This window comes from Leptonotus elevatus, chromosome 6, assembly GCF_054856555.1.
Source record: "Leptonotus elevatus isolate MCC_2025b chromosome 6, RoL_Lele_1.0, whole genome shotgun sequence".
In the NCBI taxonomy this organism is placed as follows: Eukaryota; Metazoa; Chordata; class Actinopteri; order Syngnathiformes; family Syngnathidae; genus Leptonotus; species Leptonotus elevatus.
In genome coordinates, this window is record NC_141244.1 from 19,046,590 (window position 1) to 19,065,912 (window position 19,323).

At 35.3% G+C, this 19,323-nt stretch overlaps 1 protein-coding gene across 1 annotated transcript; it reads left to right on the forward strand.

The window, feature by feature from the left end:
• Nucleotides 1–264: 264 nt before the first annotated feature.
• nek10 (NIMA-related kinase 10) lies at nt 265–19,318 on the forward strand. Its single transcript, XM_086077963.1, has 35 exons — nt 265–391; nt 533–624; nt 1,559–1,619; nt 1,732–1,826; nt 2,672–2,767; nt 3,029–3,113; nt 3,722–3,763; nt 3,865–3,943; nt 4,034–4,101; nt 5,249–5,328; nt 5,391–5,492; nt 5,556–5,780; nt 6,671–6,810; nt 8,393–8,454; nt 8,523–8,594; nt 8,672–8,736; nt 8,805–8,907; nt 9,356–9,484; nt 10,159–10,296; nt 10,445–10,490; nt 10,558–10,679; nt 12,511–12,613; nt 12,696–12,771; nt 12,857–12,986; nt 13,065–13,135; nt 14,508–14,715; nt 15,846–15,918; nt 15,982–16,038; nt 16,126–16,171; nt 17,287–17,324; nt 17,404–17,495; nt 18,368–18,478; nt 18,577–18,676; nt 18,743–18,783; nt 18,876–19,318. The coding sequence occupies exons 2-35, from the start codon at nt 533–535 to the stop codon at nt 18,945–18,947; spliced, it is 3,120 nt and encodes a 1,039-aa protein (XP_085934089.1). The 5' UTR covers nt 265–391; the 3' UTR covers nt 18,948–19,318.
• The last annotated feature ends 5 nt before the right edge of the window (nt 19,319–19,323 follow it).

Below are 19,323 nucleotides of genomic sequence, written 5' to 3' on the forward strand. Positions count from 1 at the left end.
ACGCCGAATTCTTTTCAGACTCAGCGTAGTCTCGCGGCGTTTTACCCCAGGAAGCATACTTTTTTTGAAACGTCTGCTACTATTGTTTTACAAATCTTCAAAAGAATAGTTATAATGAGCAATTATTACGCGTAGTTTATGCAAATAACACCAATAATTAACATATAGTCGCAATTATCCACCTTAGAGGTCTCCATTTTTTATTTTTAAGCACATTCCAACATCAGGAAATATGACGCGTTGCTTGTAACCATAGCAACCAAGACTGTCACTGCTACCGCTTCTGGCTCGAACGTTGTTTAATGTTAAGCCTTATTTAGATGGACTGATAACAAGGCATATTTTCAACCTAAACACATTTTGTGTACCTATTTATGATAATGGAAGAAGGGTAAGCTGTGACTTTTAGGTTTAAATTTTAGGTTTAAAAGACAAGAATAATTTGCTCCTAGCTAGCGAAATTAAATTTACTGCATAATATCGTAGTTGGCATGTAGCTAATAAAAGATAACTGTTGTGTTTACCTCCACAGATGACTCAAACAAATGTTAAAATGTCCAAGCAAGTCAAAAAAATCCGCCGCGGAGACAAACAAGCCGTGAAATCTACAGGAACCCACAGCGCGTAAGCAGAGGCGCTTCTTGGCTGTGGTCTATTATGTGTCTGTGACATCAGTAATAACGAATATGCATGTCATCATGTTAAAAAAGAAGAAGAAGTTTTTGCTAGAGATGGTGCGTGATTATGTAGTGTTGCTTCTTTTTTGTTCCTATATTGTTTTTCAGTGGGTGATGTGTGTTTGTCCACTGTTGGTGCTGTGCTATATACTATGGTTTTATTATGGTTTTCTGTTGTATGTTGCTTCCCTGTGGACATTGTGTTGGTCCTTAATTGACCCCGTGTTGGGTTTTTGTTAGTAGCTACTGTGCACTTTGATTCAAGAGCTGCTATCGGCCACAACTCATGCCCAGTCAGTCATTCTACTCTGACTGACCCCTTTGAGTCGACGTTGACGTTTATGTCCCTTCTCCCCTTTCATCTTAAATTCCTTTCTACTTTGGCTTTTTGGGGTTTCATCTTGAAAGACAGACACACGCATTACAAAGTAAAAAATAAAAATAAATCAAGCAATGTTTAGCTTGGTCCACTACAACTATTTACAAAGTGCAAAACATACCGGGAAGCCTATTTATTCCCTTTTGAATTTGTGCCACATTTGTAAGGAATTTTGCATTTGTGGGATGAGCAGCAGAGCTAAATAAATATGTGTGCAGCGTCCGTGAAAAAATGACCAACTTCTTTGGCAATGCAAACATCTCATTTTGCCGTTGTCACCGACTCTTGTTTTGTTTTGTGGATTTCATGACTGGAAGTTGTAACACTGCCCTCATTTAATTGTCAGGAATTTCAGTAGTGTCTTCCTGTTTGATCAGACTATTAACAACAAGACATATATCTTTAAAGACTTTTTGAATGAACTGTGCCTGTTCTGCCATAATGGAGGAAAGTTAAGATGTGACTTTGACTAGTAACTTCCCCCACATAATTGTTTTTGCAGGGCATCGTGTAATCTGAGGAGGCTTCAGGCACTGCTTGCCAAAAGCAGCCCCAAACAAGAGGTGAAGGAAAACAAAGCAGGCCGTTTTGGGGAAGATACAAAGAGGCTCATGTTTCTTCAGGTGTGTGTGTATGCGTGGAACAACAATAAGTGGGTTGCTCCGTTTGTTGCAGGTGTTGGGTCAAACCAAAGCAGGCGGTAGCAGATTCCACAGCCAGCACCCTCCCAAAGACAGCTGTGGGGAAGCCTCCGAGCTGGAGAAATTCAGGTTCAAATGACCACAAATGTACAATAATCCAACCAGATTAACTCATTCACTGCCATTGACGGCTATAGACGTCAAAAAATTATTTTAACTATTTCCATTAGTTTAAAATTTTTTCCTACTTTTGTTAACAAGAGTATGAAAATCTAGTGTTTTTTTTATATTGTATTAGAACAGATATAAAATGTGTGATTAATCGTGAGTTAACTAGTGAAGTCATGCAATTAATTACGATTAAAAATAGTACTTGCCTGATGCCCCTAATTTTTAATAATATTTTCTTTAAAAAAAAAAAAGATTATTAAGAAAAAAAGAACATATTATTAAAAAATTAGGGGCATCAGGCGGTTAGAATTTATGATTGTAATTATTCGCATGACTTCACTAGTTAACTCACGATTAATCACAAATTTTATATCTGTTCTAAATGTACAAAAAAATTCTAGATTTTCATACTCTTGTTAACAAAAATTGAAAAAACTGAATAGAGATAGTTCAGATGAATTGTTGACGTCTATAGCTGTCAATGGCAGTTAAAAACATTTTATTTTATTTTATTCAATTCCAGCAGTTTTCCTATTGTCTTGAGACCCATTTGAAAGTGAATTTTGTTTTTATTTTTTTAACGGCACATTCAAGTACACAGACAATGCAATACAAACTAATTTGAGTTCCTATACATTTTATGTTCGCAATTTTTTGTGTTCAAATATATTTCGATGTTTAAAAGATATATATATATATTGTTTGTTCCAAGCTTTAAAATGTGTCATTGTGACCCACAATATAACAGAACCAGGGTATGTACCTGTAAAAAAATACAAAATAAAACTTGTGTTCTGTTTCAGCATGACATATAGAGAGCTGAGGTGTTTTAGCAGCCACCCGTTACAGAAAGTTTTTGCAGACATCCTCACCTTGCTGGTCAACAACCGCCTCTGCAGGTAAAACACAATCTATGTTGTTTGTATAATACAGTGGATAAAAAAAGTCTCCACGCTCCAGTTCAAATGGCAGGATTTTGTGACGTAATAAAATATTGGAACTCTTTGCTTGGGCTGTGTTGATCCTATGCTTGATTTGGATTGAGTCTGTGTTCATTCTATGTAATCATGTAATCACCTCCTCTACAGTTAAAAGAAAAATAATGAGCAAGCATTTCCTTTTGAAGTGATTATTGCACCTTTATTTTCTTCGCTGTGCAGCGATTGGATGGAGCTGGCGTCGCCCGTTTGGGCCCTCAGAGTGCTGCTGTGCCTGCGCTTGCTCATCAGAGATCAACAGCATCAGGTGAAAACATTGACTCCTTGGTAGAGGTCGTCAATTCTTCCACTTCCAGCATCTGTTCATCTTAACTCATTCACTGCCATTGACGGCTATAGACGTCAAAAATTAATTTGAACTATTTCTTAGTTTAACATTTTTTTCTACTTTTGTCAACAAGAGTATGAAAACCTAAAACAAAAGATTGTACATTTAGAACTGATATAAAATTTGTGATAAATCATAATTTAACGAGTGAAGTCATACGATTAATTATGAAACATTTTAATCGCCCTTCGCTCCTAATTTTTAATAATCTTTTCTTTTCTTTTTTTTTTTAAAGCAAATTAAATTTATTTATTTTTTAAATTATTTTTAATCATCTTTTCCTTTTAAAAATGAGGGGTGTCAGGCGATAAAAAAAAATCATAATTAATCGCATTACTTCACTAGTTAACTCATGATTAATCACACATTTGATATCTGTTCTAAATGTACAAAAAAATTCTAGGTTTTCATACTTTTGTTAACAAAAGTGGGAAAAAAAAGTTAAACTAATAGAAATAGCTCAAATGAATTTTTGACGTCTATAGCCATCAATGGCAGTGAATGAGTTAATGTCTTCTATTTTTCAGAAAATGTTCCATCACCTCCAAGGCGTTCAGCCACTCGCCAGGGTAAAATTAAAAACAATAAAAATAAAAACAATCACCGTAAATTAAACCAGGGACATATCGTCTTCTGATGAATTGACATGTCGTCCTGTCTGCTGTGTCAGTATATGAAGTGCATTGCTGACAAGTACTTCGCATGTGGCCAGCCAGCGCTGGCTGCACAGTCGCTGGTCACCATGACCTGTGAGTACTCGTGCACCTTCATTAAAACTTAAAAATACTAATAATTCATTCTTCGTAAAAGTGTGTTGTTTTCTGATGTGTGCCGTGCAGATATGTTCCAGAAGCTTTCTGCAGTGGACATTCAAAAGGTCTGGGTTATCGAGAGTGGCGTGCACATGGTAAAATAAGATTACCACACTCTAAAAAGAGAATTGTTGAGCCAATTTAAGATTACAAATTGAATTGTTGACTAATTTAAACAAATTGCTTCAATTGGTAACACATGATCGAATTATATTGAGTTGAATTAATTATGAGTTCATTACATTTAATATACAGTATTCCCGTTGGATTTATTTTGGATTTATTTAATTAATTTTGGCTTAATTTACTTCAAGTGAACATAATAAGTTAATTTTATTTATTTATTTTCATTTTGTGTTTTTTTTTTGTGTGTGATTGTGTGAATAAACAAAAAAAAGTTTAAAGAACTCATGATTAATTAAATAATTATTTTTGGGTATTAATTTAATACATTTTGGATTAATTTACTTAAAGTGAACATATTAAGTTTATTTTATTTATATATTTTTATTTTTTGCTGCCACATTTGTATTTTCTTAAGATTGTGTGAATAAACAAAAAAAGAACTCATAATTAATTTAATATTTTTTTTGAGTAGCTTAATTAATGTTGGATTAATTTAATTTAAGTGAATATATTAAGTTGATTTTATTTATTTATTTATTTTTTGCTTCCATATTTGTATTTTTTTTAATATTGTGTAAATAAACAAACAAAATAAAAAACAATGTTTAATGAACTCATAATTAATTAAACTTAATATATTTACTTTGGATTAATTTCATTAAATCGTGTTACCAATTGAAGCAAAACATTTTTAATTGATGTACAGTGGTGCCTTGACTTACAAGTTCTCCAGTGTAAACGTTTGTTGAGTTGCAATCTGTCGCTTTGTTAGTCTTATGGTGAAGTGGGATAAACCGTCTAATGTAAATATGAAATGAGAAAACTCAAAAGGAGCAACCACAACTCATGCCTATTAGATGCTGACACGCAGACTAACTCGGCCAATAGGACCCTAGCTCCTGATGTTACTCACTAGGCCACACCCCTTAATGTTTTATTATGTTTTTTAAATCCAATATAGTGATTTTTTTTTTAAATATATGCAAATACATGCAAGACAAGTGAGGTGTTCTTTTTTATGGATGAATTTAATTCCAGTTAATTTCAATTATGAAAAAAAGTTTTAAAGATGTCAGCTGAGAACTTCTTTTCTTCTTTTTTTTTCTGTCCTGGTAGACGCTCGTGAAGCTGCTTTCCACCACAGACAGCAGCTTGCTGCTTGGAGCCCTCACAGCATTAACCACCTTGGCTGAAAAGTAAAATCATTATCCATCATTATTATTATCATTATTATGACGTAACAATGGCGGCTGGTCAGATTATTTTCTTCCAGTCCACAGTGCAGGGCTGAGATCGGGGAGCTTCCCATTGTGGAGAACCTTGTGGTCATCCTACAGGACTACGACCTGTTGTCGAAGAGGTTGGTTAAACTTGATCTTCTCAGAAGAAAAATTCAAAATCATTTCATGCGACGTTGTTCCAGGATGGCCGGCGAGCTGCTGAGGCTCCTCTCTCCGGTGCCCCGCGTCAGAGACGAGCTGAGGGACGCTGAGGCTGTGCCGGTGCTGCTCAGTCTGTTGCACGCGCCCCACCTCAAATTGCTGTGGAGCGTGGCCTGGGTCCTGGTGCAGCTCTGCCAGGACGCCCACGCCAGGGCGGAGGTGCGCAGCTGGGGAGGCGTGCACACGCTTTTAAGGTTGCTCGGGAGGTGAGTGTTGGTGTTTGGTAATGGTTTCGAATGTTGTGATAAGTGGGTGGATACTGAAAGGTACACATTTTTGGTTTAATGCTAAATTTGTACTCCAAACCATTAGGGGGCAGCATTTGTCATGGGGCAATACTTTGTTACTTTTCGTGCGCATGGAAATTTTAATTTGTGATGTAAATTAAAATTTTAAACAGAATCCAAGACGTTTTAATCTTATTTTTCATTCTTATTTTTGTATTTATTACATTAATAAAAAATGTGAACGCTTGGTGACATTATACCAATTTTAATAAAAAAAAGTATAAAAATTTCCCGAGATTCCTCTAATTTCAAATGAAATAATTACATAATTCCTGAGATTGCACGTCTAATAAAATAAATAAAAAATCAAAACTGTAATATTATTAAAATATTAAATTATTATTATTATATATCATTATAATAATAATAATAATAATAATAATAATAATGCATAACCAAAATGTACCAAATTTCTGAGATTATTAAAATTTCCTGGCATTATACAAATTTTAAATAGAAAATACAAGCTTACAAATACAAACCTGATTTTATATATATTTTATATTGTAAAAGTGTACAGACCTTTTGAGATCATACACACTTTAAATAAATAAAAAAACATAAAACCAAAAACGTAGTTTTTTAATGTTCAAATTAGTAAAAAAAATATATAAATAAAAAAGATATACTAACTTCCTGAATTTGAATGGAAAAAAACAACAGATACCACCATTGTTAAATAAAAAATTTAATAAAAAAATTAACTCGCTTCCTGAGACTATAAATACTGTAATTAACATAAATACAAGAATTGAAAAAATGCACACGCTTCTTGAAAGAAAGAGGATGTGTTTATCATATTTTTACAGTGACAGACAATTTGTCTGCGACCGCTTGTCCATCGAGGAGCTGTCGAGCGCCAACACCAATGGCCGCGTCCACGGGCAACATACGGGGGAGGAGCTCGAACCTTGCGGGGTGGCCGACAACGTCGTGGCTCTGCAGTCAGGTCAGGCAACGCACAACAACAACAACAACAACAGCACAGACGAGAAAACATTTTCTTCAAGGTTAGAGGTCAAACTGCAGTGGTTCAAGTTGTTGCAACATCCAAGCTTCCCAGAGATGTCTTATCAGAGGTTGAGAATGTAAACAGGTCATTTCCTGAAAGGAGAATCTCTATCACATTGCATAAGATGTGACTTGCAGTAGCTCCAAGCTTGTTTTTCAATAAGTAAAGCTGTTTTAAAATAAACATCTCAGCCTCATTCTTCCACCCTGTGCTTAGTCGTACATCGCTCAACCGATTCAAACTCCGTCAAAGCGGCAAATGTGTGGATTGTTTACAATAGGTTAGCTAGGACATTTCTAAGCACGAAGACCAGACGGGTCCAAAATGTTGGACTTAAAGGTTAGGATTTTGGATGTTAGCTTAAAAACGCAGTACCCAAAGTGGCATGGTCACAGGAGTATAATTTAATATCTAAAATAATTCCTATTAAATATTTTTTAAAGTCTTTGTTTTTTTTATATATATATATTTTTTAAACATTCATTTTTATTTAAAAATAAAAAAAGACAATGGAATAAGGCAAAAGTAAAAAAAAAAAAAGGTTTCTTTCTGTGGGTTTTTCGTCTCCCCATTATAAAAGGATTAATAAAACTATAAGATACTTAGAATTGTAAGTGCTTAAAGTTAGGTTAGGGATTGGGCTAAACCTATGCTTAGCAATTGGGATTAGCGGTTTGGAGTTAGGTTTAGGATTAGCAGATCTTGCTCGTACCCACTCGGTAGCACGCTTGAATGACATGTCGGAATTGACTTCTAATATATTAGTTAGCAGGACTAGCATTTGGTGTAAGACACTTTTTAGACATTTAAAGTGTTCAAGAGTATTGATTCAATTAAATTGCTTAACTCATTCGCTGCCATTGACGGCTATAGACGTCCAAAATTCATTTGAGCTATTTCTATTTTCTATTTAACATTTTTTCCACTTTTGTTAACAATAGTATGAAAACCTAGAAAACATTTTTTTATTGTACATTTAGAACAGATATAAAATTTGCAATTAATCGCGAGTTAACTATTTAAGTCATGCGATTAATTATCATTTTAAAAAATTTATCGACTGACACGATTAAAAAAAAAAGATTTAAAAAAAAAGATTATAAAAAATTAGGGGCGTCAGGCAATTAATTTTTTTTATCATGATTAATCGCATGACTTCACAAGTTTACTCACGATTAATCACAAATTTTATATCTGCTCTATATGTACAATAAAAAAAATCTAGGTTTTCATACTCTTGTTAACAAAAGTGGGAAAAAAATGTTGAACTAATGGAAACGGTTCAAATGAATTTTTGACATCTATAGCCATCAATGGCAGTGAATGAGTTAATAATGTGTAGCCTAATAATAACAGACAACATGGGGAAGATCAACAGTATCGATTTGTGCAAAATATTAAATTGACCATATATGGATATATGAAGTTTCTACCCAACAGCTGATATAACATATACTTGTTTAGATTTTTTGGGGGGATTTTATTTGTAATTTTAAAAAATATATTTATTTTTTTGCAGCGTGCTGCACAGCTCTGACCGAGCTCAGCCTGGAGGACTCGTGTGCTCATCACATTGTCCAGGTCAGTTTATAACAAAAAAATTAGTCAAAAAAACATAACAATTGAAATCAATTGACTTTCTCCTTCAGGAAAACGGAGTCTATATCCTCGCCAAACTGATTTTACCGCAAAACTCTGCAGCGAAAGTGTCGTCTTTACAAGTATGCCTCTTTGTTGATGTGATATACGAGTTAGGATGACACACATTGTGTAGTAACATGAGCCCATGTGTTGGCAGCGTTACGCATTCCGGGCACTGCGCTTTCTCTTCAGCGTGGAGAGGAACAGACATCACTTCAAGAGGTGCTGATGACATCATGCGAGCTAACTTATTCGGTGTTAAGTAGCTTGTTTTTTTGTCGTCGTTCCAGGCTCTTTCCCACGGGCCTTTATGAATTATTTATTGACGTGGGCCATTATGTGCGGGACCTGGAGGTCTACGAGGATCTTCAAATCAAAGTGTTGCAGTACACTGTGAGAGATGAACACAAATCCACTCATTTATTATTAACTCATTCACTGCCATTGACGGCTATAAACGTCAAAGATTCATTTGAACTATTTCTATTAGTTTAACTTTTTTTCCCACTTTTGTTAACAAGAGTATGAAAACCTAGACATTAAAAAAAAATCTTTTATTTTATTTTGATTTTTTTTAAAGAAAAGATTATAAAAAATTAGGGGCGTCAGGCAATTAAAATTTGTAATTGTAATTAATCGCATGACTTCAATAGTTAACTCACAATTAATCACAAATTTTATATCTGTTCTAAATGTACAATCATTTTCTTAATGGTTTTCATACTCTTGTTAACAAAAGTGAAAACAATGAATTTTTTACGTCTATAGCCGTCAATAGCAGTGAATGAGTTAACCCGTTCTCTTGTCTTATTGAATGACTTTTTTTTTGGGTGCGTTACAGGATGAGGAGCTGGAGAGCCTGCGAGAGAGCATCATGGCTGTGGACCAGAACCGGCCTGCGCTCAAGCTAATCAATGGTTACGCCGTACTGGACCACCTCGGCACCGGTGCTTTTGGAAGTGTATTTAAGGTACGGCAGTGTCAGTCCAGAGTTGCCTCTACTGCTGGCATAGAGATTTTCTATTTTTCTAATTGTTTTCCAAAATGTATGCTTTCATTAACTCATTGTTTCACTGCCACTAACAGCTATAGACTTTTTTTAAAAAAAACATTTTAACTATTTCTATTAGTTTAACATTTTTTTCCCATTTTTGTTAACAAGAGTATGAAAACCTAGAATATTTTTTTTGGTACATTTAAAACAGATGTAAAATTTGTGATTAATTGTGAGTTAACTAGTGAAGTCATGCGATTAATTACGATTACAAATTTTAATCGCCTGATGACCTTTTCCTTTTTAAACAAACCCCTCCAAAAATTGTTAAATTTTTATTTCTTTTTTTTTTTTTTAAGAAAAGATCATTACAAATTAGGGGCGCCAGGCGATTACAATTTTTAATCGTAATTAATCGCATGACTTCACTAGTTAACTCACGATTAAGCACAAATTTGATATCTGTTCTAATACAATAAAAAAATTCTAGGTTTTCATACTCTTGTTAACAAAAGTGGGAAAAAATGTTAAACTAATAAAAATAGTTAAAATGAATTTTTTACATCTATAGCCGTCAATGGCAGTGAATGAGTTAATATCAAATGTCAAGACATTATATATCTGATATCCGTGATGCTGTGAGGTTTCAGGTCCGGAAGCAGAGCGCCGGGAATCTGATGGCTCTTAAAGAGGTCAACCTCCACAACCCAGCGTTCGGAAAAGACAAGAAGTCGCGAGACTGTAACGTGGAGAAGATCATCGCGGAGTTAGCCATCATCAAAGAACAGGTCAGAGCTTTTTTTCTTATTGTATCCATCCTTCATTCATTTATTTTATTTTTTGACATGGTCTCTCCATAATGCGTATTGTCACCTCTTGTTGGTGGCTCTGTTACCCCCAACCACCCCCCCCCCCCATGATGACTTTATTGTACAGATGGCTCACCCAAATATCGTCAAGTACTACAAGACCTTCCTGCAAGGTGAGGCTCTCTTCTTATGATCACGTCGAAGAAGATGGCGCATGAGCTGACTGACCCGCCCTTTTAGACGACAAACTGTACATCGTTATGGAACTGATCGAGGGAGTTCCTTTGCTGGAGCGTTGCAACTCCCTGAAAGAGAAGCAGCAGAGCTTCACCGAGGAACAAATTTGGAATATCTTTATACAGGTAATGAAGCTTTTTGAAGATGCGTAAATTTACCATGGATTTCCTATATTTATATTAGGGGTGTCAAAATTAGTGCGTACATTTTGAGTTAATTTAACGTTCCTTTAATGCCAATTTTTTTTTTAACGCACAATGAATGACCTTTACTTGGAAAGCCTGTACTGGGGGAATTCCATTGCAACTTTTGTTATTAATTTTATGATATTTTGTGGACAATTTATAGTAATTTGGGGGGGGGTTCTTCTTTTGTTTTGGGACATTTTATGATTACTTTTTTGATTTTTTTTTACCTCCTGCCTTTTATTAAATCAATTTTCTGACTTTTTTTTTTTTTTGCAGTTTTGTGGGCATTTTATTTTAATTTAATTTAATTTAAATTTTATAAACATATCAAAGTTTTTTTTTTACATGATTCTTTCCTGCCTTTTCGTAAATCCATTTTCTGACATCTTTGGCAATTTTGTGAACGTTTGATCTTCTTTTGTTTTTTATAGTTACTTTATATGCAATTTCCCCCCTGCATTGTATTTAATCAATTTTCTGACTTTTTTGTCAATTGCAAAGATATTTTATGGTAATTTTCTGTCTTTCCTCTTTTCTTTTTGGACCTTTTATGATTAAATTTTGAACTTTTTATGTTTTTCCTTTTTTTTTAATTAAATTCTCGGATATATTTGGTACTTTAATGAACATTTTATGGTAATTTTCCGCTTTTCCTCTTTTTAGATATTTTATTTTCACTTTTTGGATATTTTTATGTGATTTTGAAAACGTTTTCATTCACTATTCGTCTCTGATTTTCTGTCAACTTAGAATGTTGGACATTTTTTGTATATTTAATTATTCCTTTTTTATAAATAATTTATGGGAAAATTATCCAGTTGCAACGCAGCAGACATGCCACGTCACCATTTAGCAGTAATAAATTTAATAATAATGCATATATTTGTGGAGACGGGGGTCAAGCTGTGTTTTACAATTTAAAAAATGTGCAGAATTTCACAAGTTGAAATCATGCCATCTAGTGGCAGAAAAATAAGCTCAACACAAATCAATATCACACTTGTTTTTTTTTATATAGTACAGTACATATTTGTAATTTGAACTCAATTAAAAAAAACATTTTTTTTATTAGTTTAACATTTCTTTCCACTTTTATGTTAACAAGAGTATGATAATTAGAAAAAAATATTGTACATTTCATTGTACATTTAGAAGATTAAAAAAATTGCATTTAATCGTGAGTTAACTATTGGAGACGTGATTAATTACGATTTTAAAAAAAATATCGCCTAAATTAGGGTTGTCAGGCAATTAATGTTTTCTAATCGTAATTAATTGCATGACTTCAATAGTTAACTCATGATTAATCACAAATTTTATATCTGTAAAATAAGTTTTCATACTCTTGTTAACATAAAAGTGGAAACAAATGTTAAACTAATAAAATATGGCTGCGTCTTTTGATTGATACAGTAATTTCATCATAATTCATAACATTGAGTTACGATTAAAAAGATGTACTGTACTGTAAAAAGTGTAATGTAATGTTGATTTGTGTTGAGGTAATTTTTTCTGCCACTAGATGGCATAATTGCATTTGTTAGACATTGGTGATAGCTCAGTGCATTTATTATTCAATTTATTACAGCAACATTTTTATGGGAAATTGCGACTGGAATTCCCCCAGTATAGGCTTTCCAAATAAGGGTCATTCATCGTGCATTAAAAAAATTGTGGCTTTAAAGGAACTATAAATTAACACAAAATGAACGCACTAATTTTGACACCCCTAACTTAGATATATATTTGAGTTTCATGTCCGCCATAGATGTGCTTGGCCCTGAGGTACCTCCACAAGGACAAGCGCATCGTCCACCGTGACCTGACACCCAACAACATCATGCTGGGCGACAAGGAGAAAGTCACCATCAGTAAAACTCCTCCTTTTAATCAATAACGTCACTCTTGTCGTATCTGGTCGCGTAAAAATGGCGTCTTCCTTCTCACCCGCAGCCGACTTTGGCCTGGCCAAACAGAAACAGGAGAACAGTAAGCTGACTTCAGTGGTGGGCACCATTTTGTACTCTTGGTAAGAACAGACAAATAACATTTTTAGGAGAGTTAATGGCAATGCGAAAGCATGTGGTTGTGGTTCGGTGTTTTTTGTGTGTCAGTCCAGAGGTGGTGAAGAACGAGCCATACGGCGAGAAGGCTGACATTTGGGCTCTGGGCTGCGTCCTCTATCAGATGGCCGCCTTGGAGCCGCCATTTTACAGCAACAATATGTTGTCGCTGGCCAGCAAGGTGGCCTGCAACACACGCGCAGACGCGCACACGTGTTGACGTCAACATCATTGTGTGTTGTATTTTGTGTTTGTGTAGATTGTTGAGGCCATCTATGAGCCACTGGAAGACGGAATTTACTCTGAAAGGCTGGAGGACGTGATCACATGGTGCCAATATTATTAAATTAAAGCAAGCTTTTGTACGCAACAATAAATCCCCATTTGTTGCAACGGATACATTCTAGATCAGGGGTCAGCACCCTTTCCTGTCAAAAGAGACATTTTAAGCCAAATAAATAACCAAAAATCTGTCTGGAGCCACAAAACAGTTTTCTTTTGTAATTCTTGATAAACCGTAGCGTTTCTTTGCTGTTTTCCGTCCAAAATAGCTTTAATATTCGCTTCTTTAATTAATTCCAAAAAGATTTCTGTTGAAAAATATGCAGCATCCAATACCTTTTGTCTTCCGTTTTTGGATTTAATTTTTCATGCTTTATTTATCATACGTTAGAGATTAGATTTCAAATTTCTGACAACTTTTTTTTCAGTTTTGTGGCTATTTAATGGTAATTTTCAGGATTGTTTCTTTTGTTTTTGTAGATTTTATTTTATTTAAAAAAAAAATCATGATTCTTTCCTGCCTTTTCATAAATCAATTTTCTGACATCTTTGGCAAAAACATTTTATCTTCTTTTTTTTTTTATAGTTACTTTTTATGCAATTTCCCCCCTGCATTTTATTTAATACATTTTCTGACTTTTTTGTTAATTGCAAAGACATTTTATGGTAATTTTCTGTCTTCCCTCTTTTGTTTTTGGATCTTTTATGATTACATTTTGAACTTTTTATGTTTTGCCTTTTTTAAATTAAATTCTCTGACATATTTGGCACTTTAATGGACATTTGATGGTAATTTTCCTCTTTTTAGACATTTTCTTTTCACTTTTTGGACATTTTTATGTGATTTTGAAAACATTTTCATTCACTATTCGTCTCTGATTTTCTGACAACTTAAAATGTTGGCCATTTTTTTAAATAATTTAATGAATATTTGATCTAAAAAATAAAAACAAAGATGTAAAAAATATATATAATTTATATTTTCCATTGATTGTATTAGAGATCCAGAGGGGGCCACAGGAAAGGGACTAAAGAGCCACATGTGGTTTCAGAGCCCCTAGTTTGCAGACCCCTGTTCTAGACCAACCCGCAATAGGTGGAAATCCACCATATAGAGTGACCCTATGAAAAATGTTTGTTTGTTTTCTTTCAATTTTGCACTTTTTTTTTTTACATGCACAGGAGCTTGAATTAGACAGAAAGTAGTGCTTTACCACCATCTTGCAACATCTGTGGGCAATTATAAACCATTTTTTTGGCCGGGGTGTCAATTACTCGAAGAGTTTTGCTATTCACAGCAAAGCTCGGTCCCACCCTTCACAAATAACGGGCTTTCATTTCATATCAATGTTATCTCCAATCTTCTTTCAACCTAGATCTATTCCAGATTATGTCCCTGTACTGAGTTTGAACTACACAGGTGCTTGAGTCCAGACCCAGAGCGGCGCCCTGACATCGTGGCCGTCAGCTCCCGGATCGCCGACCTCATGATGAGGCAGTTGGACGCTCTGTACGCTTCCCACTATGCACTGGAGAAGCGAGCTGAGCGGGACAGGAAGCGGGCGCAGAAGTACTTCCTGGAAGGGCGCCAGAGTGGGAAAAGCTGCTGCCGCTCAGTCCTAACTCAGGTAGTATACACGAAGCAACTGTAGAGTTGACGCGTTTTGTCAGTAGGCCTATGTGTGTATTTGGACTGTCAATATATATTTTTAATTGATTATCCTATGAATTATTCCATCAAGTACTAAAAATAATCCACTGATTTAAATTAGAAACAAGTGTTTTAAAATGCACCTTTTCTAGAGATAGACCAATATGCTTTTTTCAGGGCCGATACCAATTATCGGTAGTCAGGGAGGCCGATAACCGATATACATTTGCAGGGGAGGGGTTAAGTTGGTGTCAAAAATTTGAATATTAAAAAAATAAAATAAAACCTCCAGCACTTGACTGCTTAAATGCCATCAAGCACAAGTTTATTTTATGATTTACATGTTAAAAGTTTTTTTGTTTGCCATCAGCTTTTACACCGACTATAATGCCAACTCCCAAATAGCCACTAATTCGCGGTCTAACTGTTAGCCCGCGAGCTAACCGTTAGCTCACAGGCTAACCTAATAACCGTTAATTTGCCAGCTAGCCGATTAGCTCGCGGGCTAATAGCCGCTAATTCGCGAGCTAACTGTTAGCTCACCAGGCTAACCATTCACCTGCACGCCAACTCCCAAATAGCTGCTAATTCGCGAGCTAACTGTTAGCTCACCAGGCTAACCATTCACCCGCACGCCAACTCCCAAATAGCTGCTAGTTCGCGAGCTAACTGTTAGCTCGTGGGCTAACTGTTCACCCACACACCAACCCTGGGATAATTCCCAAATAGCCACTAAAAAACGGCTATTAGGTTAGCCTGCAGCTAAACTAATAGCCGTTAATCCGGCGAGCTAGCTATTAGCTCGCGGGCTAATAGCCGCTAATTGCTGCTTATTGGCTGTTAGCAATGCACGAGCAACCAATTAGATAGTGCTGTGGGCAGGCCAATGCTGCATGGAGTCAACAGCCGCTGACTCAGAGCAGACGGAGGAGAAAAGCGCCCGTCGGAGCAATAATAATAGTTTTTAATATATCGGCCATCAAAAATAAATAAATTAAAAAATTAAAAAAAATAAAAGAGGCTGATATTCAGAAAATGCTGAATATTATTGATTATCTGCCGGGCCGATTATCGGTCTAATCTCTAACCCGTTCACTGTTCTTCCAGAAACAAGCTTTCACAGTAGCTGAACTTGTGCAATTTCCTCCAAGTAACTTTGAAGAGAATCTCGGCGGTTTAGGTAACAACTATATTGGTTTAACGTAGACTGTCACACAATGACAACATGTCAATATTTTTTCAGATGATACCTCAGATCATGAAGAAACAGAGGCTAAAGACGCACAAGGACAACACTACAGTCAGTTGCAGTTGTCTTTACAGTTTCTTTAAAAAGCTATAACCTATATTAATCTTTTTTTTCTTCTTCTTTTTTTTACACATTTAGGGTCAAAATCTGCCACCAGTGTTACGCCTCATTTACCTCTATGTGGGTAAGTCAACTTTTTGACTTAGGCTATATTTACACGACATGGTTTAAGTGCAGCAATTCTGTTTTTTGTTTGGGTTTTTTTTGCTCTGAAGTTGCAAAATTAAGTATACATATGGAGGGAAAAAAATTTAATCAGATACCAATTGTCAATAAAATTTGGGTACATATCGGAAATCTGTTGCTAAGTCTGCCATAAGTATTCAATATGATGAAAATACAAAAAATAAAAAATAAATAAGAATACTTTACAAAATAAAAATACAACAAAATAAATATATGTTATCATTTTCTGTATTTAAAGATGGACACGCCTCTAATGCTTCATATTGACATATTTGATGTTCTATGCACATCTAGATCACATTTAACGCCCCATACGCGCTGCCAGACATTTTTAAAGCAGAGTTCCCCAATCTGCCAGCCAACTGATCATTTGTGTTCTGTCACAATATAAGCAGCAAACCTACCAGAAGATAAATTGAACCCTTTTTTTCTTCCACCTGAAAAAAAGAGAGTCATTTTCAGCTTTTTGCTTTCTTTACAAATCAGCAGTAGCAAGTTAATATTTTGTCCAGAATTGATTTGACAGCTTCATTATTTTTCACGTACAATACCGTTAAAAACTAATTTTTCCACTTGAAGTAGGTGCCTGCTTAGATGTTACTTAGTTTTTAAGGCTATTAATTGTACATGAAAAATAATGAAGCTGTCAAATTAATTCTGGACAAAATATTAACTTTTTACTGCTGAAAATGGCTCAATGAGTCAAGTATCCCTTTAAGTTCAATTCAAAAGCTCAAATCAACGCAACGCTGCCCTCTACAGGCATCTGTTGGTCATTACAGTAGTTTACAAACCTGAATTTCACAGGCAAGCTGGGCGAGGCCCTCCTCAACTCATACCTGTTGAACAGTTACAGTAAATGTTTGGATTTCAGTTGACGATTATAAACGGCAACGACATAATGCTGATTTTCGATTTAATGAGGGGTTTTTTTGTGACTTGTGCCACTTGAAAGCAAAAAAAAGTATTGCTTGAACCCTGCGCTGTAAATCAACCCTTTTTTGATGTCATAAGTGCTTTTAAAAAAAAAAAAGTTTGTTTGTGTCCTTTCAGGGAGGATTTAATGACAGTGAGGGCGAACTCAAACGCAGGTACATTTTAAATATGAATATTTGCTGTAATTTTGAATTTGGTGATCTAATTTTGGCCTGGGTTTTGTTGTCATGTCAGGAATCTGCATCTCCCAGAGGAACCTTCGCCAGATCGAGGATCCAATCCACAGGTTGCTGGTGCAGCTGCACAAAGTTCTCTTTATCACCCAGGTACACATTCCATTTCACCATTGGATATTTTTCTTCCCACGTGAAATCTTCATTGAAATTAACTCATTCACTGCCATTGACGGCGATAGACGTCAAGAATTCATTTGAACTATTTCTATTAGTTTAACATTTTTTCCCACTTTTGTTAACAAGAGTATGAAAACCTAGATTTTTTTATTTTATTAGAACAGATATAAAATCTGTGATTAATTGTGAGTTAACTAGTAAAGTCATGCGATTAATTACGATTAAAAATTGTAATCGCCTGACGCCTCTAATTTTTAATAATCTTTTCTTGATAAAAAGATTATTAAAAATAAAATATATATTTAAAAAAAAAAGAAAACATTATTAAAAATTAGGGGCATCAGGCAATTAAAATTTGTAATTGTAATTAATTGCATGACTTCACTCGTTAACTCACGATTAATCACAAATTTGATATATTTTCTAAATGTATTTTTTTTTATAGGTTTTCATACTCTTGTTAACAAAAATGGAAAAATATGTTAAACTAATAGAAATAGTTCAAATGAATTTTTGACGTCCATAGCTGTCAATGGCAGTGAATGAGTTAATTACGATAAGAAAATTTAATCGCCTGACGCCCCTAATTTTATAATCTTTTTTTTTATCGTGTCAGGCGATTAAATGTTTTTAATTGTAATTAATCGCATGACTTCAATAGTTAACTCACGATTAATTGCAAATGTTATATCTGTTCTAAATGTACAATTAAAAAATTATATAATTTTTTAATACTTTTGTTAACAAAAATTGGAAAAATGTTAAATAGAAATAGTTCAAATGAATTTTTGACGTCTATAGCCGTCAATGGCAGCGAATGAGTTAAAATGTGATCCTCTTTCTAGCTTCCTCCAACTCCTCGTCACAACGTCAAGAGGCGACTGGTAGAAAGGTTCAAAAAGTCACTGTTCCAGTTTGGCAGTGACCCGCACAACCTGAAGACAGAGCTCAGCAAGGTTGGTCATTTGGCATCCATTTGGACTACAAACATGGTTTCTTGCCCTGTAAAGGACTACAATTCAAACGGGAAGTTTGTGATTTTTATTCCCTACAGCTGGTCCAGGCGTCATGCGACCTGATGGAGTCTGGCTCCAGTAGTCCAGATTGGTGGCCTGTGGTGCCTCTCTTGACCGGAGATGCTGATGAAGACTCGGGTACGAGTTAAGATAAAAAAAATTGTTTTAAAGATCCCAATAAGAAGAATTTTCTTACCCCCCCAGGTGACAGTCTGAGGGAAGGAGTTACATACAAGCAGATGCAGGTCGTTGCTGTACTTGGTCACTTCCCACCTCTGATGATATTTGACCAAATATTTATAATCCTGAACATCACGTTCTCCGTTTTTGTCCTCAGGCCGTGGTAGAGGAGCTGCTGGACGAGAGCGGCTATTACCAAGATGAGAGTGGCAGGTGCGAGTCACCATGATGACAAGCTGCTTCCTGTGTGGGCGGCGAGTAGGTTGCACAAACACCACCAGTGTGTGTGTGTGCGTGCGTGTGTGTGTGTGTGCGTGCGTGCGTGCGTGTGTGTGTGTGTGCAAAACCACAGACCCAAATAGAAGTGAAGAAAAACAAGTTTATAGAGGAAATGAACTCACACAGTCAGGCCTGTTCAGTCTGCTGCGGCGCACACTGGTTTATGCAAACTGACAGCCAGGACGTAATATTAGGTACACCTCAGTTGTGTTGTTGCATTGTGATTTTATTTTTTTGCTTCATTGCAAGCTATTAGCTTGTAACTGTCGGTGTGAAAATATTGTATATAAATGTAGAAAATAAAGTTCAAGTCTAAAGTGATACAT